At 39.7% G+C, this 24,761-nt stretch overlaps 1 protein-coding gene across 1 annotated transcript in view; it reads left to right on the top strand.

Annotated features, from left to right (window-relative positions):
• Positions 1-1,549: 1,549 nt before the first annotated feature.
• CHD1 (chromodomain helicase DNA binding protein 1) overlaps positions 1,550-24,761 on the top strand; it is a 56,667-nt gene continuing 33,455 nt past the window's right edge. The window contains exons 1-5 of the mRNA XM_075020777.1: positions 1,550-1,890; positions 3,816-4,020; positions 20,453-20,657; positions 21,696-21,800; positions 23,055-23,122. Of these exons, the coding sequence (XP_074876878.1) occupies positions 3,968-4,020; positions 20,453-20,657; positions 21,696-21,800; positions 23,055-23,122 (431 nt within the window). The 5' untranslated portion in view covers positions 1,550-1,890; positions 3,816-3,967. The remainder of the gene's footprint in view (positions 1,891-3,815; positions 4,021-20,452; positions 20,658-21,695; positions 21,801-23,054; positions 23,123-24,761) is intronic.

Here is a 24,761-nt window from a genome sequence, read left to right as displayed (position 1 = left end):
GAATTTAAACTTCAGTCCATTGATCTTGCAGCACTCTTGTCTATCACAAGAAAACATTCTCCCATAAGCTGACTTAGGCAAACTTAAGTTTTTCAATAAGGAGCATAGTGCAATATAGCCTTCTTGCAAACTTTGAAGCTGTTTTCTTGTCTGAGCAATTCCTGGTGGTTTTTAACTTGGGGGGGGGGGCGCGGAATTATTCTCTGCCATCAACCACTGAGATTGTGGGGTACTTTCCTATATGGTGCTTGAGAGCTGGGCTAGTATATATGCCTCATCTAGCCTCTTGCTGCTCCTCAGACAGCGGTGCCTGGCAGCCAATCCTACAACCCGCTTGGTGGGCAGAAGGCACAGCTCCAGTAAACACCAGCAACCTAGCTGAAGCATGGTAGGTACATTGGCTGTCCACCCCCCACTGAGCGCTGAGGCAACCAGCTTTGCTCGCACTGGAAGAGCAACCATGAGGTAAGCTATAGGCCTGAGAAGTCTCCAGGTGACTGACTGTGGCTCAGACCTTGGCTCCTGGCCAACAAAACTCCTCAAGCTTGAATTGATTTGACAGCTACTGTAACCACCTTCCTCTAGTATACCCACACAGTGACTCCCTTCCTTCAAGCTTCCCTTTGTTGATGAGCAAACCGTGTTTTCTTGACCTCTTTCACTCTTGCGGGGTGCTAAACAAATAAACGCCCAAAGGTCTGGTGCCAGCTGTCAGTCAGCAATGACCCCACAATCCTCCTTTAGAGTGACAGAGTGTAACTGCGTACCTGTGCCTCCGAAGGGGAGAAGGCAGGTAAGTTGATTCCTCTTTCCAACACGGTTTGGCTGCAGCGTTGTGTTGTTTACAGCACTTTTTCACTCAACTATCACTACCTTTCCTTTGTCACTCTGGGAGCACGTGGACACAAAACTTACATGACTTTTTTCTTGTGTGTTTGATTTTGGGGTTTTGGTGGGGTTTTTTTTTCCGATAACGAATGTGAGGCACGCTCATGTCAACCGCTTTGAAAAGAACGGGCGTTAGGTTCTGGAATGGAAGAGGAAGACCAGCCCCCCTCAGCCAGGGGCTAGACCTCACGGAGGCAGGCGTCCTCCCAGCAGCAGCACGCCAAGCCTTCCTGAATACGCCCCGGTACCACCTGTAACTCCATAGACTAAGACATGCGGTCGTGTTTGTCGCCGGGCTGTGATTTTACACCGAAAACCCCAAAGCAAACACAAAAACCACGCTAGGCAGAACGCTAACGGGCGGCCCGCGCCGGACTTGCGGCCGCGCCGCTCGGGTCATGGCGCCCCTCCGGGCCGGGCCGCGCCCTGCGCCTTCACACGGGGACGGGAGCTGCAGCCACGCCGGCCCTCGCGCCCCTGCCGTGCGGCAGGCAGAGAGGGCGGGCGCTGCCGCCGGCGCCCGGCGTGGCGAGCGACCCATACCGCCTCCGTCGCCCGCCCCTGAGCGGCCCGGCAGCGCTGCCCCTCGCCTCCGGCCGTGGCTCCTCCTCCTCCTGCCGGTCGGTCCCAGGGCGCAGGGCTGACATCACGCCCGGGGTTTCCATCCGACCGAGGGAGGGGGAGCTTGAGCGGAGCGGCAGCGTGATGGCGGCGGTCGGGCGGACTTAAAAAGCGGTGGCGGAGCAGAGCGGCGCAGCGCCTACCCTGGTTCTCACTGCGCTCCTGCCTGCCCAGTTCGTGGGCCCCATTGTTCGAGCCGCAGAGGGAGGCCACCGCACGGGGCTGCGAGGAGCCGGTGGCCAGCGGGAGGAGCGGCGGCCCAGGCCCCGCCGCGGGAGCAGCCCCCGACCCTGGGCTGCGGCACGAACCTCCCCGTGGGGCGTAGCGCAGTCTCGGGCCGGGGCGGCCCTGGGAAGGCCTGGCCGGGCCGGGCGCACGCAGGTAGGCAGAGGCCCGCCATGGCTGCTCTCCCTTTCGCCGGCCGGGAGTTGTGCGGCTTCCGACGATGGAAGCGGGAGGGACGGGCGGTGCTGAGGAGAGGGGGCCTGGGGCCCGCTGTCGGCCGGGAGAGGCTGGATGCCCGGTGAGGGGCTGGGTTCTTGGGCCCGCTCGCTGTTTTCCGCGGAGGGGGGGAACTGCGAGGGCCGAGGCGGGCAGCCGGGATCGAGCCGCTCTCGCTGGTTCCTGCGGGGGGAGCCAGTGTCGAGCCGCCCGGGAGGCAGGAGAGCGGCCGTGGCTCTCCTCTGGCCATGGGGGGCGCCGGGAGAAGCGAGCATGGAGAACGGCAGCGGTCTTGGAGTCGCTGCCAGGGAGCCTTGGCCGGGAGCGGCGCCTGTGCAGGCCGCACCGCTAGCGGAGAGCCGTCTCCGAGGGCGGGAGGCAGCCCTGGCCCGGGCTCCCGCGGGAGCGCCCTGGGGGCGAGCAGAGGGACAGTGGCCGTGGGAGGCCGCGGGAGCGCGGTGCGGGAGGCTGGGGCTCGGGGGACGACAGCCGCGGAGCAGGAAGCAGGCGGGAGGGAGAAAGTTTCGCCGCTGCTCCCGGTGTTTCCCGGCGTCCAGCGGGTGCCGGGCCCGGAGGCGAGGGGGTTTTGTCCGCGCGGGAGGGCAGGCTGCGGGGAGCCTGCTGCCGGGCGGCGCAGAGCGCGGCCGGGCCGCCGGGAGCCGCCCGGCTCGCCTCCGCCGCCACCGGGTCCCCGACCTTTCTTCGAGGCCTCTCCGACGTTGCAGGGCTCCTTTCTGTCACTTTCTCCTCCTTCATCGCCTTTGTTTGCTGGACGCAGTGGCCCGGGTGTCTGTTACGGTGCCTGAGCGCAGGACATTTCCCGCCTCGGGGGGAGGCTTCACCACCACCACCCGATGAGCTCTGGCTGTTGGATATTATAGGAGAGCACCTCGGGGCAGGCAGCCAGCAGGCGAGCCCCTAATCGCTTTCACACCACTAAATCTGTAAGAGGCACTGCTCTTTATCTGATTTTAAGTGAGTTTATACTTATAGTCCATTTACCATGAGCCTAAACTTTCTCTAGCTGCATTGGATGCTGCAGTGAACTGATTTAAGGTGCTCTTGTATGTGAAATATTGATCTGTGGGATCTTGCTGGTTTGATTTAGTGGAGACACTTGTTTTAAACAGGGCAACTGCAGCTGGATGTTAGCAATACGTGTGTATCTGGAATTGTTTCCACTATGTTTTCTGCATGAAATACGCCAAGCAGATCTTAGCAGAACATTAATATCAATGGTTTTCACCTGTGTGTTCAGGTAGGCAGTTTTTCTTTAAAATTTAGATCTACTTTGTCCTAAAGTCAGTACTGTGGCACAGATTAAGCCACAAGGTATAGTGCAGACATGCAGTAAGCTGTTCTTCTCACCCTGTGATGCTAAAGAGAATGTAATTTCTGTAGCATTTCCTATTCTGCAGCTAGTTGTTCAGCAGAAATTGCCACCTTTATAGCACCATCAGTGAAAAGTTGTATTAAGAAGCATAGTGTCCTGTATGCTGGCACCCAACTGCAGCTGAACAAAAAGCTAGACAGGTGTTTCCTTTCATGCGCTTTGTGTATTTCATTTAGTTCTTTCAATTTTTTTAAGTGTAACTAATAAAAAGACCACTTATTCTCTTGAGAAGAATTTTTTCTGGCTTTCACAAACATAAGGAAAGATTTTAATATTTTTTTCAGACAAGAAAACAGTGATAAAATGATCAACCACGAACAGGTAACACACAAAAAGTTATTTTTCAGTTAAAAACATGACATCAAACATGATGCCCCCTTTCAGTGTTAGTGAAGGACCAAGTTATTTTTGCTATCTTTTTAGTTGCAACCATGTTATCAAATTGTGTCAACGTTTTCCTTTACTATTTTAGGTATTTGGGGAGAAATCTTGAATACCTGCAGAGAACACTAGAGCAACGACATCAGCTGGAAAACATACAGAGTATCAAGAAGTGGATTCTTGATATCCACCTTGTAATCTGAGTGGACTTCTATTTATCTTTTCAACTTCTTAATATTTACAATGAATGGGCACAGTGATGAAGACAGCATAAGAAACAGTAGTGGAGAGTCAAGGTAAGCACTTGCTCATTTCAGTTATCCTTGGCTATGTATTCTCCTACATTTTGTTTACTAAAACTGATTTATATTTGAACTTGGTGCCAAAGCTTCCTAGTTAGCAAGCAGACCGTAGTAAGGAGGACTGGATGTGCTTTCTTACAGGTGCTTTATCTCTTTGTTATGTTCACATTGCTTCAGCTGAGAATTTTAATGGTCTTGTATATACCTTACGTAATAAAGCTTAAATTGTATTAAAACTGCATGAGCATCCAACTGGATAGCATTACTCTTTTGAGGAAGAAAAATTCCTGAAGTGTCAAAAGCTGAAACATTGGATTAGAATGTTAAGATAAAGCTACTGTCTATAAAGTGCAAGGCACACATGCATAGTATGTGTTGTATAAAACCCTAACTAGACTATCTCTAAAAATGGAGCAGTGGGCTGTTCATTTTAGTTTTTAATACAGAGTACTTCATGATTCTTCCTTCTTTAGAGCTGTTAGAGCAGTATAACTGAAAGTGTTAACTTTGTTTGCTGAGGCTAAAGTACAATTTTCTGGCTATTTTTTAATTAAAAAAAAAAATCAGTCCTCTAATGCTAAATGCTAGTCTTCTAGCATATGTAGAGTGTTCATGTGTTTGGAAGAACCTGATTAGAACTTCCCTGCATCCATGCAGGATGACAACCAGTTTGTAGGAGTGGAATTAAGTTCTCTTTCTAGAACAGTGCTAAGTTCAAAAAGTCCCTCCTGCACTAGAAAGTTTGGATTTCTAAAACTGGAAGTATGAAGAATGCTGAAGGTTTAAGAAGTCAAAGTACACTTGCAAATAAAAAGTGGTTTTAGACTTCTTGTCTAAGAGGTGGTTGTGACCGTGCTGTTAGTCCACCCATCTGTCTTTCTACCACTCTTTCTGATCACAGCCTGTTGAATCAGTTAGCTGATTCTGTCAGTCAGAGGGTCATAAAGAAAACCATGTTCTGCAGATTTCATGGAAACTTCCAGTTGGGTCAAGAGAGATTTAAATTATTGCCTCAAGTGAAGAAATGCAGGAAGAACATAACTGCCAGCAGATCATTCAGTATGAGCTGGCCATTAAGCTTGCATGTAGCACAGTGTGTGATGGAGTGGGAGGAGGGGGAAGAGAGAAGTGTTTAGATGACTTTAGGTGCAAATCTCAAGGAAATCTATGAACAGTAAAACTAAAGCAACTTTAATAACTGTGTTTTTATGTCAAGCTTCCTGTTATACAAGGGAGTGTCCTGGAAAGACAGTAAACTTTCAATCCTGTGAATAATTTGTAAGCTCTAATACATAATATTTTTTCAAGATTTCTGCTTCCAATAAGTTTGATACTGTTCTGGTTAGCAAACAAATTTGGAGTTTCTTCTAGTGAGATGCAAAATATTCCTGGTTACTTAAAAAAAAAAAACAACAACAAAACAACAAACCAGTGACTAGTCTGATTTGGTGTGTGAATTTTCTTACTACTTGAAACAAGCCACCTTGCTTAAGATATGTGGGAAAACTACTTTGTGTCAAACTGTGACTGCCCCAAAATACCAGTATATCAAAGTTATTTAAAAGCTGTATCAATTCATAAGACTAAACCAGCTAAACACCATAAAACTCCCAGAAACTTCATTAAAAGTACATATCGGGAGGATGCTTAGTACTCAAAACTTGATACTTGCCTGGAAACTTTGTTCTTCATCTTAAATGTCCTGCTGAGCACATCTTAAAGCTTTAACAAATTTTAAAATGCTAAAACCTTTTTTCCTAGGCTTGCATCAGTCATTAACCCCATAGCCTAATTCACAGGCATGTCTTGGAAAGCTTATTTTCATGTTTGCCATCTATTATCAGGAAACTGGTTTTGTAAATTAAAGGTGAAAGCTTTCTATTTTAAATGATGGAACTCTCTTCCTGTCCAGCCTAGTTCAATTATTAAAATAATTATTTCAAAAGTAGTGTGAAAATTATGGAATATCTTTATATAACTCTAGATGGTTTTTACTTGGAGGGGAGTTGCCTTAGCAAGCTGCAACTGCAGACAGGTAGCTAACTGCAACTTGGGAAGTGTTGCTGTACAGAATTCCACAGACTGGAAGTGAAGATCAGTAGCAAAATATGAGTGGTCCCATTCTATTCAGAATGCTAGGGAGGGAAGTGGAACAAGTGAGGAAAGCAATTGAGAATTGCTGCTGGGAGTGAATTGGAAAGAAGATCAGACTCTACAGAACTGGTAGAAAAGAAGAAGAGATTAAGATTAATGTAGTCATAATCTAAACAGCGACATTGATGATAACTACAAGAGATCTTTGAAAATTTGTGTCACTTTACAAGTGCAGTAAAGCCATTCACTTCCCTTTTGATGTCTGGTGTAATCTTCCATGGCTGTCATACTGGAGTGACAGTCTTGATAACAATTAAATATAGGCTGATGTAGGGGTGCTGCCATCATTACTTTAAAAAGTTAAGAGAAGCAGTGGATCAGGACTGGATTTACAAAAATACGCAGGCCTCATGGATACTGCATTGTATTGTTTTACGGCAACACCATGACTTGCAAAAGTTGTGGAAAGCCTGTACTATCCTCAACAGTAGGAGGACTGGAGAAGGGATTAATCGTAAACCTTTGATTTTACGCACTGGTCAGCATTGTGGTAAGGAATTGTAGCTGTCCTTACTCCTGTGACTATCTGCGAAGGTGAATTATTTCTGGAGTGTGTGAAAGGAATGGCCAATTTGCCATGCTCCCACACTCCTTTCCAGTGTTGCATCTATTCATCTGTCCAGTAGATGAGCAGAAAACTTTCCTGTGCTGCAGGTGTTGAGCCTGAAGTTCTGTTTTGCTACAGATGGAAAAGTGAGTCTCTTATATTTTCACGGTTGAATAACTGACTGCATTGTTTGGACTTTCCTTGCCTGTTTCAACAGCCTCTGAAGCTATAAATCAGTACTAGAACCAAGCATGATGGAAATTGTAGACTAGCATAAACATTATTATCTAATCTTTTTGCTTGATATTGTGATTTCTGTGTAATAATTACAGTAGTAGAGTCTAATCTCCAGCTTCGTGTTTACTTGAAATCACTTCTCTGGAATATTTTTAAGTAGCTGAAGGTAAAATACTACAGATACTGTTCACCTGGACAGCAAGTGAGTGTAGACACAACTTTGTAACTACTCTGAGAAGCTGACTCTTAAGTCAAGCAAAGCATCTTTGTGTAGTGTTCTTGAAAGCATTCTGTTGCAAACTTGAATATGAATAAATACATTCTAGTTAGATAGTTATAAGAAAGCTTAATCAGCAAGAGCAGTTTTACTTGTACTGCAAGGTGAGCTCCAGGTAAAACAGGGACTGCAGAAGTGAAACATTGGTGCTAATTGAATAACAATCTGATTTTCCCATCTCTTTGCTCTTCTGATGTTTCCTGCAGAGCAAGGTATGGAGGGCTTGAGCTAACCTTCCTTCTCTGTAGGTAAAAAGGGATGTGCTGAGTGCAGCTTAACTGGAAAGTAGCTGGCTGGAATGTATTGTGCTCCTATTTTTGCAGGAAGTGGAAAACAGCTGCTTGCATGTCGTGGTTTAACCCCAGCCAGCAACTAAGCACCACGCAGCCACTCACTCACTTCCCCCTGCCCCCGCCATCCAGTGGGATGGGGGAGAAAATTGGGAAAAAGAAGTAAAACTCGTGGGTTGACATGAGAATGGTTTAATAGAACAGAAAAGAAGAAACTAATAATGATGATAATAACACTAATAAAATGACAACAGTGGTAATAAAAGGATTGGAATGTACAAATGATGCACAGTGCAATTGCTCACCACCTGCCGACCAACACCCAGCCAGTCCCTGAGCGGAGATTCCCTGCCCCCACTTCCCAGTTCCTATACTAAATGGGACGTCACATGACATGGAATACCCTGTTGGCCAGTTTGGGTCAGGTGCCCTGGCTGTGTCCTGTGCCAACTTCTTGTGCCCCTCCAGCTTTCTCGCTAGCTGGGCATGAGAAGCTGAAAAATCTTTGACTTTAGTCTAAACACTACTGAGCAACAACTGAAAACATCAGTGTTATCAACATTCTTCGCATACTGAACTCAAAACATAGCGCTATACCAGCTACTAGGAAGACAGTTAACTCTATCCCAGCTGAAACCAGGACATTACACCAGAGACTTTCACTGTTCTTCACACACTTGAAAGCTGATGTTAACAGAAGATAGTAATTTTAGTGGGTTTTATTTGGTTTATGGAGTGAATAGTCTGTGGACCGCAAAAGATAGTTAAGTAAAGACTAAAGACTTTGTCAGCAGGCTTCAATTTACTATATAAATTCATACCTTCTGTAGGAGGTAAAAAAGGTGAATTGAAAGCCATGACTTTAGGTTCTTGCTTTCAAGAAATCTAAGTGGGAATTAAAACAGATTCCTCAAGCATATTAGCAGAATTACTCCCATGCCCTGGCTTCTTTGTGGTAGAATTTTAATTTAATTTAATTTTGGTAGATAATATTAATAAAAATGTGTGTATATAGCAAGGAAGAGCATATACATAAAACTACACATATGTAGATACATACTTCTATGTTAGTGCACAGGAATTCTCAGATCAACAAAAGTACTTGAATGGTAAAGGAAACTGTTGGTAGAACTTACTGTGGATAAAGCAAGCTCTTCACTTCTGTTAGCAGTAATCTTCTCTTTGGTTAGTAAGTTGCTATTTTATCTGTAATGATGTCTTACAGAATTAAGCATACTAAAGCATGAGAAGGTATCCTGATCCAAGTTAAAAGCATCCTTTCACTTCTTTTTGGAAGAGTTCAGATTGAATATGTATCAAAACCCAAGTGTTTTTTGTATAGAAACCTTTCCAACTAAAAGAAGAAATAAATTCATGATACCACTGTAATTGTGCGTATGGTCTCTAGTTTAGCTTTGGGACTCCTGCTGAATTCATCCAGGTCCCAGTCTTTGTGTAACCTAACTGGCTGGCAAATACCTGTTCAACATATTTTAGATTCAATTCCACCATTCTAAGAGTTTCAAAATTTTAGTTGATGTGAGCTTTTCTCATTCCTCGAGACAGAGTGAAGTTTTGTGATACAGGCAGTGTATACACCAGACCTATCCAGGTGTGGCTCCTTGTGGGTTTTTTGATTAAATTCCATTTAATACTTTTTTGCTGATGATCTACAAGGAGCTTCTGGTAGAGACATCATCGTGTTGCCCCTGGAACTGCATGTGGAAGGATGGTCACATTGCACAACAGAAGAGTTAACTTTGGGGGAACCACTGATACTTCTTGCCTGTGAACGATTCCTGGAACTTTTTTGTGCTCTTAAGATGTGTGACTTGTGGCTCTCAGATAAAGACTTGCAGTGTGGTTCATAGGGTCATAAAAGTTTGTTGATGATCAGTGTACTTTTGATACCTTTGCTTTGGGGAAAGTTTATAGAGGTGGCAGGAAATCATAGTCTGCAGGAGTGGAAATATAATGCATCTCTTTGAGTTGTTAGCTCCTGTCAGGAAAATTCAATTGAGTTCATGTGCAATAGCTGAGGACAGGAAATAACACTTGATAGCCTGAACTTCATACTCTTTTTTTCCTTCTGCTTTCTACTGGCAGTGATAATGAAGATAAATCTTCCTTATGCATCTAAATCAAATTAAATAGTTAAGATTTCTTTAAAAATAAAACTGAAAAACACTTATATAGTATTTGCCTAAAGAAGCTTATTTGTGAACTTGCAATTTTAAGAGTTGGGCAGTTAGTGTCTCTTACTTCTGCACATTTTGAATGAGCTCTTCGTATTCAAATGCTTGTCTTCCTTCAAATTCTGGTTTATTTTGAAAACAAACAAACAAAAAACCCAAACCAAACAATCCACTGTTATCTCAGATGCTTTTCAAAGACCCTGCAGAAAGTTAATTTTTTTTTTTTTTTTTGGTAGTGTGTTGAACTTTATTTTGCTCTAATTGGTACTCTCGTTCCTGCTGTTCTTAAAACCAAAGATTCTTAAGGTAGCTTAACCTAATGAATGCGCTTGAAATCAGTGGTGATAAATTATCTGTTCTTGAATCCATTGTTAACCTAGACCTTACACAGGAGTCTAAATGTTCAGTCAGTTCTTTTACAATGTGACTTGTGTAGCTTTCCATCTTACGATTTGTCTTCCTAGTGCCTTGTGTAAATGAGCAGACTTTGTTCCTCATTGTGTGATCCTGTCAGGGGCACCTTGTTTTAAGGGGTAAGCTAGTGAAGCAAAACTCAAGACTATTGAAAAGAACTAATGACTCTATAACAGGGTACTTGCTTTTTTAATCTGTTTCAGTGATCTGTCTTTTTAAGCCTGTCATCTCCCGAAAGCATTCTCCAGTTTGATTGCATAGGTATTTATTAATTATTTTTATTAATAGGTAGTTATTGGGGAGTTGGAAAAAAAAGGTGAAAACAAACATGAAAAATTATCTCCTTGAGTACTTTCATTAGGCTATATTGCTTTGCTGGCAAATTAGTTTGTAAATAAATATTGCATTCGGGCATAAATTCGTCTTGAATATGTAGGAAGTATCCAGATACAGTGTTTATAAAAAAAGAACAGACAAATTACTTCATTGCATCAAACTTCCTTACCAAATCAGATTTGACGTGTGCTGCTGTACAAATGCAACTACTTGTCTCAAGGGCTAGGGCTGAGAGAGTTTTCTTGACTACATATCCTGGAAGGTGCTCTTTATAGACTTCACACCTCAGTTTGTCAACTTGCATGAAACTATACTTTTTTATGTAGAAATCCCATCCTGAGAACATGCTACTCATTTTTAGTATATACTGTGGCTTGCCTGCTACTGCAGGTTATTATTGACAGCTAACTTTATCATCATTGCTGTGGATTGTTTGCATGACAGAGAAATAGTCTCGCTCCAACAGTACTGAAGAGATGATCATTATTGCTTTATCCATCATGTTTGTTTCTATTTCCATAGCCTTATGATGCCCCACTGTTTTGTACAGTCTTGGGTATTGCTGTCCTTGTTTAGTTTTGGGTTTTGGTTGGGCTGGGTTTTTTTTTTGTTGGTTTGTTTTTTTGTTTGTTTGTTTTTTCAGTTGAACAAAGTACAGTGAATGTTATGTAAGGTTTCCTATTCAGGAACACCTCTAAACAGATAATTCTATTTTGATTTTACTGGGGGTTTTTTGGTTGCTTTTTTTTTTTTCTGTTTTTGAGTAAGTAGTATATATAATTTGCTTGGGGCCAGGGGAGGGAAGAAGGCTTATGTGACACATTCTTAGGAGAGGGACTTAAAAAGCAGGAGTTCCATTATGAGTAATGGAGTTAAGTGCCTACAAGAGCACAAGTGGTCTTCAACAGTTAATGTTAGCAAATATTGTATTTCTGTATACATTATATTAACAACACCTCTATTCTGTCGCTTAACTTGCTTTGCCCTGTTGTTTCCATCTACACTTCCTTATCTAGTTGTGGTGGTGTTTATAATTTCTGTTGGCATTTTGTTCCTTGGAAGCCCATTCATCAGTGAAAAAGGTAGGGGGAAAAAACAAGTTAGGCCTCAAAACAGAGTTGGTAAGCAGAGGACAGCGATACAAGTCTAGAGAAAAGGGAAGACATAATGTGGCGTGGTGGAATAGGGTAAATTTGACAAACACAGGTGACTGAGAAAGAAGTGTTGGATGCTGACTGTTTCTCTGATTATGTTTAAGCTATGTATGACTTTTCTACTGGAAGAGTTGAACAAAGAAAGTAGGCTCCAGTTCTAGATTGTCCTGCAGAAAGACTGTCTTGACTATATTCAGAAAGGGTAAGGGAGAAACAGGAGGATCCTAATTTATGCTATCTACCTGAAAATATTGGAGATTTTCTCTTACTTTTCAGTATTAATCAGGCTTTTTTGGAAGAAGGATAAAAGAGGATACAGATGCACAGGCAAAAGGCTGGTTAAGTTGTACCTAAACCATCTCTCTTACTCTTGAGATGTGTCTGGGTTAGAGAGAAGTATTCTCTCCATTATTATTTTTTTTATCCCTTAGTGCAGTGGTCTCCAAATTTTTTGTTTGCACACTCCTACCAATAAAAAATATTTGAGCATGCAGCTCCTATGTCTGTGTATGTCACTTATAAATTATATACATGTACTGCTGTACTAATAGCTACATTATGATACATGCACAAAAAAAAGAAATTTTCAAAGGATGACATGAAGATTAAATAATATTGGAAAATATTTTACTTTGTTAATGGCAAAACACCCCTTTTCACTCACTAAAATTATAAATATATTTATTAAAATCTTGGTTCAATGCTTTGTGATATAGTAGTTTGAAGGTATGGTTCTAAATTCAGTTAATTTTGGTTCTTGGTTTTAATGGCTGGCATAGCTGAAAAACATAACTTGCAAAGATACACAGAACCAAATGGAAGAAGTGCATTGTTAGTTGTGCTTACTAAATCATAATACTAATTTTTTCAATCCTATCAACTAATTATGCAAAAGTTTTTCTTAAAATTTGGCTTAAAAGTTGGTAAATTTCCATCTGCCCTAGTGTCAGTAATTTCTTGCAAATTAATCAGAAGGGGTTGCAGTTTCATGTTTTCAACAAATGGGTTCAAAACCCACTAAAGCTTTTTGGAAGTTTTTTTTAAACAGGTTAGAAATTTCTATCTCCAACGTTTTAAGTGTACAGATATAAAAGCTTTTACAGGTGACACGCATTGTTTTGGGCAATAAAATCACATAATGATTGAAACCTTTCCAAACATCTGTTTTCAAAATGCTCTCTCCGTAGTGTAAGTTTCTTTTGGAAAGCAGTTGCTTTCTCATTGTTAAAATGTCACCTTCACCTGGAAGGGATACACTAAGTGTGCTTGGGTTTTTTGTTGGCTTTTTTTTTGTTGTTGGTTGAGGGGGAGGGGTGTTGTTTGGTTTTTGTTTTTTTGTTTGGTGTTTTGTTTGGTGTTTTGGGGGGGTGTTTTGGTTTTTGATTTTTTGTTGTTGTTTGGTTTTTGGGGGGGTGTTTTGGGGGGTGTTGGGGGGTTTTGAGGGGGTTTGGGGTTTTTTTTTGGTTTTTGGGGGGGTTGGGGGAGGTGGGGGTTTTTGGTTTTTTTTTTTTGTTTGGTTTGGGGTTTTTGGTTTTTTTTTGTTTTTGGGGGTTTGGGGTTTTTTTTGGGGTGGTTGGTTGGGGGGGTTGTTTGGGGGGGTTGGTTTGGGGTTTTTTGGTTTATTTTGGTTTTGGTTTTTTTTTGGTTTATTTTGGTTTTGGGTTTTTTTTGGTTTATTTTGGTTTTTTGGGTTTTTTTTTGGTTTATTTTGTTTGGGGGGGGGGGGTGTGTGTGTTTTGGTGTGTTTGGTTGTTTGTTTTCAAAAATACCTGCAAGGTAACATACTGCTGGTGACCAGTAGTTTTCACAGAAAAGGTCAGCAAAATTGGAACTTGTTTGTTTAAAAAAAAAAAAAGCCCCCCAGACCCCACCAAAGACTAATCTTCAAAGTCAACAATGCTTTTAAGCAGTGAACCTCTCTTGGTACAAAAGATTTTTATGGTCATTCCCCATCTCATTACAAAGTAATATAAAAATTTTTGTATTTAATGGTCTTGTTTTCACAAAATCAACCACACTGGTGACATCCTTTCACACTTTGTATAATTCTGGCTCCAGATTCTTTGCTGCAATAGCTTGCTTATTGTTGATGTAGTGGATTAATTTCATATGTGGTGTTATCTCTATCACTCTTACTAGAGTCTGGTTTTTATTCCAGTCAAAGCAGCCACTCCATCAGTGCTTACACTTGCACAGTTTTTCCATAAAACTTTTTTTTTTAATTAAAGTAGTCATTTACCATTAAGAATATATCTTCTCTAGTACATCTTTCCTTTAGTGGCTCACAAAGGAGTAGTTCTTCGTGCATTTCATCATTGAAACAGAATCTAGCAAATACTGCAAATTGGGACATGTTAGAAGCATCTGTACTTTGATCAAACCATAGAGCAAACCTCCTACGTTGCATGATTTGTTCTAATACTTGTTTCTTCAAATCTTCACCAATGTTTTCTATATGTCTTTCAACAGTGTTTGCTGACAAAGAAAGGCACTTCAGTTTGTCACTGTTGTTTTCTATGAATTATTTTAGCCATTTTTACAGCAGCAAGAAGTAAGTGCTCAAATGGCATGTGGCATTTTTGTCCTTTACTCTTAGGAAAAAGAACCTCGAAAGAGCCTTCTAGACATTTATCATTAAATCTAGTAAAATTTTGTGAAGTACAGGATAAGTATTGCATGACGCATGACTTGAAACACTGCTGGAAAAAACAGAGGTTTGTCTTTGTGTTCTGGATGGTTAGTTTTCAAATGTCTTGCTGATTGTGATGGCTTCATACTATTGTTAATATCTCAAGGCACAATATACACTCAGTGCAAGGTTAATTGTTAACAATAGTGGATGTAAATAGGTATTTCAAATTGTCTTGATAATTCTGATTATTTATTTTTGGTCCAACCTCGTCAGATGCAATCAGATTGTCATTGGTTTTTTACCTTGCAGTGTGGCTGATGAAGAGCTTGCGCAGGAGTGGAAGTGTCAGCTCTGCCATTTTCTGGTTGCTTTGTGCTCACAGCATTAGTGTTATCTTCAGTCCACCCTTTCTTTGCAAGAATCTTTTTAAACCACTATGCCATTTTGTGAGGGTTAGTTTGGTTAAAACTAAGTAATATAATCCATAAATTCACTTAACCAGGCAGAAGCAAACTGGGGTATGTCACAGTGCACAGAAAGGGAATGAAGGAGTGACTGCGCCACTGTTACCCCTCTGCATTGTGGAGCACATATTTCCTCAAGGACACCTCACCTACCATATGTGGTGCATGACCCTCAGACATAGAGACTAAGTGAGATTGCCACTGTCAATCCATATATTAAATGTTTGTAAAGCCGAATTTGTGGTTTGGTTTAGTTGTGGTTTTCTGTGTTGTTGGTTTGTTGTGGTTTTGGTTTTGGTTTTTTTTGTTGTTGTTGGTTGGTTGGTTTGGGGTGTTTTTGTTTTGGGGGGGGGGTTGATTAAAAATAAATCTAAATAGAAGTTCCAATATTTTCTTCATATACCCCCATGGGTTGACTTGCGCAACTCCTTGGTGCGTGCACCCCTCTTTGGAGACCACTGTCTTCCTGTGCCAGTAGTTTTGTCTTGGCAATGAAGTGTGGTGAGGCTGGCCGGGGGAGGGGGGTAGCTGTTTCTCTTTCATGAACACCTTAGGGCAAATACTGCAGCTAAAAGATCTGGCTCCTTAGAGGATGGTAAAGCCTTTAGTTAATCCTGGCACTCGTCACATCAGTTAGCAGAAGTATGGGTTGTCTTTCTCATCAGGGAGGCTGCCTTTCAGAGGTACATTTCTCAGCTAACTCCTGAGGCAGGACGACTCTGGGTCCTGCTCATGTGGTAATGGGACGCAATGACTCGTTAAATTTTGTCTAGGTCAGCACTACATGTGAAACAAAAGCAAAAAGCCAAGTACAGGTAATGTCCCCGTGATTTTATACCTGCAGAGGTGAAGTGCTAGAAAAGGTTGGTCTCTGGATGTTTAATTGATACTGTGTAGCAGACTGCTAGTATATGCGGAATACAAGTTGAAACTGAATACTGCTACAGCAGTTTTTCAGTAAGACTTCATTTTCAGTACCCCATTTTTTCATTATGGACACTGCTTAAGAGACATGGCTAGAAAATGCCACAGAGACATTTTACTTTTCCCTTTCTTGTGAGCACAAAGGTAGTTCTTTATTATCCTCTTTATGTAACACTTCTTCCTTTGTTCCAAGCAAGACTTTGCATATTTTGGTGGCTTTCTTGATTTTTAGAAGAATCTAGATAGGTCTATGTTTTTACTTTATTGCTGCTGCTTTCTTACAAATATTATTTAAAAAACAAATAAGGTGCTCCTTTATACTAGAAGTTGATCAGTAGTCTGGCAAGTTGGTAGTCTGGTCTGATGCTGGTCTAAAACTATTTCCTGCAAGACATGAATAAAACCAAGAAAAAAACCCAGTTAGTAATCAAGTCTGTTCTTTCTTTCTGTCTGCCTTGTAGATACTTACATTTAGAGACAATTAAGAAGTAAGTCTTAGGCTGAAAATTTCCATTCAATTTCTGTTTGAATAGGTGGCTAGTCCTGTCAGGCAATAGAGGGGTTTTTTTGTGGTGTTGATACAAAAAGGTTTTAACTGCTGGCATTTCCAGATAGCTTGGTTAGGGAATGAGGTTGGGGTTTTTTTGTTTGTTTGGGTTTTTGTTTTGGTTTGTTGGTTTTTTTTTCCTACTTTAAGAGAAAATTTAAAAAGAGCAGAGGCAGTGACTTTGATAGAGGGAATGGCTGAACTAAGTTCCTTTTTCTTCAGCCTTTTCATGATGACCTCTATGTTAGTGTAAAATCACCTTGGAATTAGGTAGTAGTAAGATTCTCTTTTAAAAAATAATAATAAAAAATCAGTATCATAGTTTGAAATGTTGATATATTAGTGTTAAGCGTTGGGAAACAAGATACCATTAGAAATGCTAGACCAAACTTTTTAAATACAGGAAAAGCAAGGATGCAGTCTGCACCCAGAAGTGTGTGATATATTGATCTTGGCATAAGTATATTCTCTTTTGATCTTTGAGTTCAGTGACTTAAGTGATAAAAAGAAAAATACCAATTTTCTCTCTAATTTTGAAAAAACTTTTTTTTTATGCTGAAAACAGAGCATTTAACCTGTAGCTCTTAGTGTATGGTGTGTGTCTTGCCTCAGGTTCCCCATCACTGTTACTGTTGGTTCAAATCCTTTAAACTTCTCAGAGGAAAGCAAGTCCTTTGTAAGGACTGTTGCAGCTGTTGGGGATTTATAGGTACTACATGTCACTCAGTGCTGCTCAGTACTGTCTTAATAATCGGCAGTGTGTCTTTATTGCATATGTTTATGCAGAACTTAGTCATGTATTACCCCTACCTCCTTTGCAAATAAGAGCTTTAGGTTTCTGGGTTATAGTACTGCGTTTGTAGAGGTTGTGCTTTCAAGTCACCCTTCTGCTGAAGCGCAGACTGAAACATCATATGAAAGGACACAATGAAATAAACATGCATTCATTGGCTCTGAGGACTAGCAGTTACTTGTCCTGTGAACAGGAGTTCTTCACAGTTCAGCAGAAATGCAGTTTTATCTGTTAATCTTGCCTGTTTTTTTGTATGTGCTGTAGTTGCATCAAGACCTCTGGGAGTATGTGGTACACATGAGGAAGTATACAAGCAGAAACTCAAGTGTGGTTTAACACATCTGTTAATTTGGATGATTAGGGTTGAAGTAAGCTCTGCCTAACATGGACTAGTCTTGTGTGCTCAAACTCCTGTAGTGCCTTTTGCTAGTTAATTTCGAACTCCTTTTAAGCATGTACAAGTACTGCCATAGCATCTTAAGATTTCATAAATGTTTTAGCAAGTCCTTGCTCTTTCCCTAGTTTTAAAACTACTTGCTGCTACTCAGTTTGTCTTTTCCCATTTCCTTGTGCTGATGTAACACTGGGATAAGAAAGCTTAGTAAGACATTATTGATGCTATGGCCTTTAAATTTTATTTTTCTGTTTTTCTCTGTTCTATGTACCAATTAGCTGCTAGTCTACAGTTAATTTCTATTCTTTCTCTCCCCATCCCTTTTACTTCTACCTGCAGGCTTGTTTTGTAGTCTTGTGTTTATTAGTAATGTGGTTGAATACTGACTTTAAGATTTTTACTCCTGTCTGTTGTTACTGTTAGTTGATACACAATTGGGTTGCATTAGTCTGCTCTTGTCCAAATCAGGCCAATTTATTGTGAGAAGCAGGGTTTATAAAATAGCTCTTACTTTGCTGGTCTTGCTCATAAGCCTAATGGGAATTAATTCCCAGGCTTACTCCCAGCTTTGTGGAGAGTTAGCTGGCAAGCTAAGGAGTCTGTGTTGTCTGAATATTGAATATTGTATGATCCACATCTGTTGACAAGTACTTAACAGAGACCTTATATGATAGATAACTCATCGCTTCATTAAAAAAAACATTTGGAATTAGTTGGGTTTTTTACATGCAACTCCAGAGCAACTAGCATTGTCTACTATACTTTTTTTTCCTATCTCAGTCCATTTGGTTTTGAACTTACCACTTAATTCCTGTGTTGAAGCACATTAAACAACTTAAAATTTCCCATCAACTGTGAATCTAACTGATGTGATTTTTGCTTACTTAGATAAGTAAACTGGAATTATCCCCGCCCCCCGCCCCCCTTTGATCTCTCCACCATTCTCTCCTGTAGCTGGTTTACGTGTTTCTCGTAATATTTGCAAGTTGTTTGACCAAGATGGCTTATTCCAGTGTCAGTTTCCCCTATGCTACCTTAGAAAAGAGGTACTTTGTTTTGGTTGGCTCTGGGTCTATGTGCAACTGAACCTATGGTTGGCACTGTATTAGTGTGTATGAAATATTTTACTGCAGAAATATTTAAGCCAGCTTAATTACCATCCTTTTGGCTTAGTGTTTTTCATCTTTTTTTTAGGTTTGATAATCCGTGTTATTATTGCCCTCTATAAGCATACCTTGTCCTGCATAGAAGTATTCAATTCTCTTCCCCTCCTCCAAGGTTATGTAGGATTTACATGGTTTTGGTTGCTTTTTGTCACTGGGACGTGGCTGGCTGGTATTTACTTGTGCCTCAAGGTTTCTCCATGCTGAATTTTCTTCTATTTCTCTTCATTTATAGTTAGTGCTGACTTCCACAGTCCCCTGACATTGACTTACGGCACTTCTCTGTGCTGAGAAATGCTGTTGTTTTCTAATGGTCTGATTTACCCAGCATTAAAGGTAAGGTAACATTTGTGTACAAGAACACAATTGCGATTCTAATCTCTTCGGAAGATCATCATGGAGTGGCATTAATTTCTTGTAAACAGTTTAAACTCTGGTCATATTCTGTAGCGGGTGCCCTGCTTTCTTTGGCAAACGAGGTTAGTGTTATAGCACCATGCCTGAAGTAAGCCTTTCATGACAGAAATAGGAAGTTTGGGAGCAGCCTTGTTGCTTCCCATTTTTCCTCTCAGCAAGTGCAAGGAAACCCAGCAGCAGTGTGTTTCTCCATGTCTCCCCCTTCAGAACAAGGAAGCTTCACCATGGTGTTGTTTTTTTCTTTGTTTTTTTTCAAAGCTGACAGTTGCAGATGGCTGAGTGAGATGCAGTCTACAGGAGTCTGTTTGTAAATAGCCTCATTTCTTCTTTACTGATACAGTTTTGTTGGTCTTAGGAAAATCAGAAACAGGAGCAATTTTGCTTTGGTTTGTGGTTTTAAAATGTTGTCAATTAAGTATGTTCTAGGGCAGAGGATGATCAATCTGCCCTCTCCACCCCCACCCCACCTCCAGCTCACTGTCAGCCAGATGAATTGTGCTGGTGGAGATAGGCTAGGTTTTGATATCAGCTTTTGTTTTTATCATTTTTGTTTCTGGCTGCATGTTTTCTCTGATTTTTTAAGTGTTTGCAGTGAATATGTACATAATTTGAAATTATTTTGCTCTGTGGTGGTGTGATTCTGATGTTTTTTCTCATATCTTTGAAATATGGTAGTATTAACCTAATGAGGACTCTTATGAAAATTTAAACTTGGCTACTTCGTGAAGTTGTAGAAAATCAAATGTTTCCAAATTTTTTGAATGGTTATAAAATAAATACTTATCTTCAATTATTGTGCTTTCTAAGTATATTAAATGTGGTGTAAAATGAACATACAGGTGAAATAATCTGGCAGCTCAAGTGTATGCCAAGGAAAGCGCCTTAGCACAAGTCCTAGCATCGGTGACAAATGCAGAGTTGTCTGCATGGGGAATTTTGCTGCTGTTTTTTTAACAGAAAAACAGGGTCTGCATAGCTTTTTTTGTTAGAGAGATATGTGCTTCTAAATTCTTTTTTTTTTTTTTTAAGGAGTACTGCTGATCTATAAAGATTGAAAACTTTTATATTTTAGTTGGACAGGTCTTTGTGGAGTAGACTTAACTGTTAAGAGGTGTGTATGTATATGTGGGGTTTGATGGAGCTAAACAAGGATTTTGGAGGGGGTAGGGGTGGAAAGTTTGTGTGGGTAAGAAACATTTCTACCACTTTCATTTCCCTTGCTTGACTCCTCCATATTAATTTGACTGTTCTTGCTTTGTCTTGCTTTTTTTAGGCTTCACAAAGAGTATCTGATGACACTCTTAATTCTCATTTCTTGTTTATTTTTAACTTTATTCATCTCAACTTAATTGACTGCATCCATCTATGTGCTACCCATTTGTGTGGTCTAACTTAACAATTGATTTATAGGTGAAGCTAAGGTGACTTTTTTCTTCTAATCCTGTTACCTTGGCAATTGTATAATATCCTACTAACTTCTCATTGCAGCCGATCAGATGACGATTCTGGGTCAGCATCAGGTTCTGGATCTGGTTCAAGCTCTGGAAGCAGTAGTGATGGAAGCAGCAGCCAGTCAGGCAGCAGTGACTCTGACTCTGGTTCAGAGTCAGGCACTCAGTCAGAATCAGAGTCTGACACATCTAGAGAGAAGAAACAAATTCAAGCTAAGCCACCAAAAGTTGATGGGTCTGAGGTAAACAAAAGACATATATGAATCCTTTGGGGGGGGGGGAATTATTAAAAAAAAATCTTTCTGTGCAGTTAGTTTCAAGAGCAGTTTTAATTTAAAAAAAAAAACAAAACAAAAAACCAAACAGAGGTAATGTGGTTTTAATTTTAACGTGGTTGGTTAGCAAATGCATGTGCTTAGCTGTCTTAAAGATCAGGCTAAGCTTCTCATGGATAAGTACTTGAATTGATGCTTTCAAAATTCTCACATTAGTAAGTATTTTGAGTTAAATGCTTACTTAAATTTCATCATGCAGAAGCATTCACTAATTTACTGGAATTTATGGAAGACAAAGGCACACATAATGTTATTTCTGAAATTCTATTTTTTACATTGTTTCTCTAATACTTACCTTACTTGTATCAATGAATGATTGTAATGAAAATTTCAAGCATATGTACAGTTGGCTTTCTTCATTAGTAAGTTGGCTAAATTCAGGAAAAAGTGGTGTTTAGAAATCTCTTAAATCCAGTGGGCCAAAATTACCTGCACTCTCCTGTGTTACATGGACTTAACTGGGGTGATAGATCATATTTATGAAAGGTAGTGGTATATTAGTTACCACAAGAATTGAAGGCTGTTAAGGATTCTGTTATATTTTTGGTCATGTACTTCAGTATTACTGTATGAAGCAAAAACGTATCAGCTAAGTGGTCTGAAAGGATTAGAAATTTACTTTATAAATGTTTAAAAATTTTCTTTATAAAAGTTAAAAAACTTACTTTATAAATGTTGTACCTTAACAACACCTACACAACTATTGTTAAAGGTGCTGTAGAAATTGTCCTAGCAATTATTGTATAACATTCTGTTCTGCAGAAATCTTACTACTTTAAAAAGCTGTCTGATATTATTAGTGCATGCAGTATTTTGTAGTGAATTTTTTTAATTGATAAAATCAAGATCAGTTTTAATAGGGATGCTACTCAGGAAAAGTAATATGTGGTAAACTGGAGACTATCAGTATGTTTAACTGACTGTTGCATCTCCATTCCTGTTCAGTTTTGGAAGTCTAGTCCAAGTATACTTGCTGTGCAAAGATCAGCAGTGCTCAAGAAGCAACAGCAACAACAAAAGGCAGCCTCATCAGACAGTGGCTCAGAAGAGGTGAATAACATAATTTAGATTTTTAAAATGTAAACATGCCCATCTCGTTGTCTCATATGTTAGAGTAAAATTATGTAGAGCTAAGTTATATTTTCTAAGTGTGCGTAAAAATCTGGTTTTAGTCAATAAAAGTAACATTCAAATAACTGACTTTTTTATAAGGAAAAGTAAACTTATCCCTAGTTACTTGTTTTCAAGTGAGTTGTGCCAAAATTATAGCAGTCTTGATTATGTGATATTTTTAGGTAAATACTGTGATGTATAGGCAGTTAATACTGTCCAAATACAATATTTGCATTGTATTTTTGGTTTCTTGAGTTTTGTAAAGACAATTTAAAATGCTAAAAGATTTTTTCAACTTTTTTCTATATAAAGGTAGCTGCTGTGGTTTTCAAAAATTCCATATGGAGTAGAAAACTACATTTTTTGCAAATTTTGTAACAGTTACTACAAGAGAATTCTTGTATTTTAAGAATTCTGGGTACTATAAAACCTAAACCACAGGCTAGAGAAATGTTGACTTTGTGCAGGAAGAACATCTTTTAAGGACACTAGTGACTATGAAATGGAATTTATTTATAAAGCAGACTTTTTCTCCTTCATTACAAAAACTATGCAGTGCAGTCACACTCATTTGGTTGGATTTCTGTTTTTGTCTGGTTTAGCAGCTCATCATTAAAACCTAAACATGTTAATTTACAGCTGTTGTTAAGTATTATCTTTCAGAGAGATGTTTTTCAGGATAAAACTTAATCTAAATCTAAACTTAATCCTGATGAGATTGGTTTTGGGAAAATCTAAGAGGGTTCTTGTTTTTTCTTTGAGCATAGAGAAAGAAGAAACATGCCATTCTCAAAATTTTGTTAAACTGGTGTTTAAATGTGAAAGAATGTGGAAGGTGAGAAAGCTCCTGAGTGTAGGAGATTTTCTTAGGGTTTTGATAGAACCATCATCTTGATTAACTTGGGACAGCTTAAACCACAACTTTTTTATGTAGGCCCAATGGTTATTTTTTAAGACGGGTTTTTTGTGATGTTCTCTAGAGCTATGCTGGCACAATGTATTCATAGATGGATAAATACAATAGCAGTCTTTATCTCATTCTGCATTAACAGCTACACTGTGGGGGATGAAAAGGGTAAAACATGAATAATATGCCTCCAACTTGAAAGTAGGAGCGGATTTATCTTTTAAATGTTAGAAGTACTTAACTCTTTTTGTGATAATGAATTGGGTTTTTTTCTTCACCTGCAGGACTCATCAAGTAGTGAAGATTCTGCAGATGACTCATCTAGTGAAACCAAGAAGAAAAAACATAAAGAGTAAGATATTTTCATAAGTAATACCACAATTTTTTTTTGTCATAGCGACATATGCTTATAATTTATGCTTCATTTCTCCACACTTGAAATGCTTAAGTTCCCTTTTTAATTCATCTTGATATTGCATTTCCAATTTTGATAAAAATTTTGGGATTTTAAAATAAGCTCTTAAAGGAACATCTATATCATTAATTTCTGAGCAAAAGAGTCTGCAGTATTGTTCAAAAACATTCATCAGTGCTTTTATTTTTAAAATACTTTGTTGAAGTTTATTTTTGAGCTGAAGGCCCTCCCTGGAAATTCTTGTAGAAATGGGAAACTACTTAAGTAGGTTGTCTCACAACAAATTTAATTTAGAACCCCTTAGTTAATGCCAAATTATTTTTATTTTTTTCTGTTTTGTTTTTTTTCTTCCGGACATGTTTAAAAGTTATTATAGTTCTAATAGTAATTACTGACTAGCAAAGAATGTTAAATGAAAATAAGCTCGTTCTAAATGATAGATCAAAGAGTTTGTGAAAAGGATTATATGTTGTTATTGTAGCAGTGAGAGGCAGTGACCTCTTTTTTTTTTTTATGAATGGTGTGTAGAAATTGAACTGTTCTATCATTCCTCTTCTTCCAATTCATGATTCACCTCAACGTTCAGGGTTGCCAGTATAACATCTTAAAAAATGGTAATTACAAAAAAAAAGGGGGGGGGGGGTGTTGCTCGCAAAAAAAAGCGCTAACTATGCAAAATGGTACTTTCCTAGCAGTGAGCAGTTATCAGTCTTTTGTTAGTTAAGAATTTGATTGCATCTAATAGTGTACTCTGTTACAGGAAAAATTTAAGTTTAGGAACCCTTAACCAAATCACTTCATATATCCAGTGTTTTTGTGCTACGGCTCTTCTGAATAAGTATGTCTGCAGTTGTTATCTGATGTGTGGGAGATATCTCAATACAACTCAGTACATGATCAAGCCTTAGAAGATGGTGCTTTGTATCTGTTTTTTATATTTCCAGATAAATACAGGTCATGGATTTATGTTGTTATTTTATTATTTAACTATTTTCAGAAAAAGTATTTTAATAAGACATTCTGTACCATTGGCCATGTGCCATCTGTACAATAGACACATACATGTATTTGTCTTGGATGACTGGAACAATGGGAATGTAATTTCCTCCAGGACCCAATGTCCTGGAAGACAGGAAAGAAGAGAGGGATCAAAGCACCGATTCCTAAGCTTCCTGACTGGAAATTTAAGGAAGAGATTTCTTGGTAATATTCCAGCTTTGATGAACATTACTACTGCTCTGGCACCTTGGTCAAGTAGACCTAAACCTGATGTTAGTATAAGATTTAGCAACATTTCAATAAAGTATACCACCTCTCTTTCATGAAGCTGTTAATCTTAAATTTGCCTGTATAAAGTCAGAGTTTGAAGCAAGATACTGTTCATCAGGGGGTAGATCTTTCCTGTTGCAAAGTAGAAGATCTCAGTTAAGCAGGAGCAAGGAGGTCCTGCTGCTCAGTCACAAGTGTCTTACTCGTAGTATCTTGCCTGGTTGTGAAGCACTGATTTAGGAGCTCAGTGGGAGCTTTTGGGAGTCAGTGCCACTCACAGGTTACTGCAATTCAAGTTTTTCTGGGT

The sequence above is a fragment of the Buteo buteo genome, chromosome Z (genome assembly GCF_964188355.1).
Source record: "Buteo buteo chromosome Z, bButBut1.hap1.1, whole genome shotgun sequence".
In the NCBI taxonomy this organism is placed as follows: Eukaryota; Metazoa; Chordata; class Aves; order Accipitriformes; family Accipitridae; genus Buteo; species Buteo buteo.
Note: the sequence above shows the minus strand (reverse complement) of the source record. Positions and strands in the feature narration are given on the sequence as shown.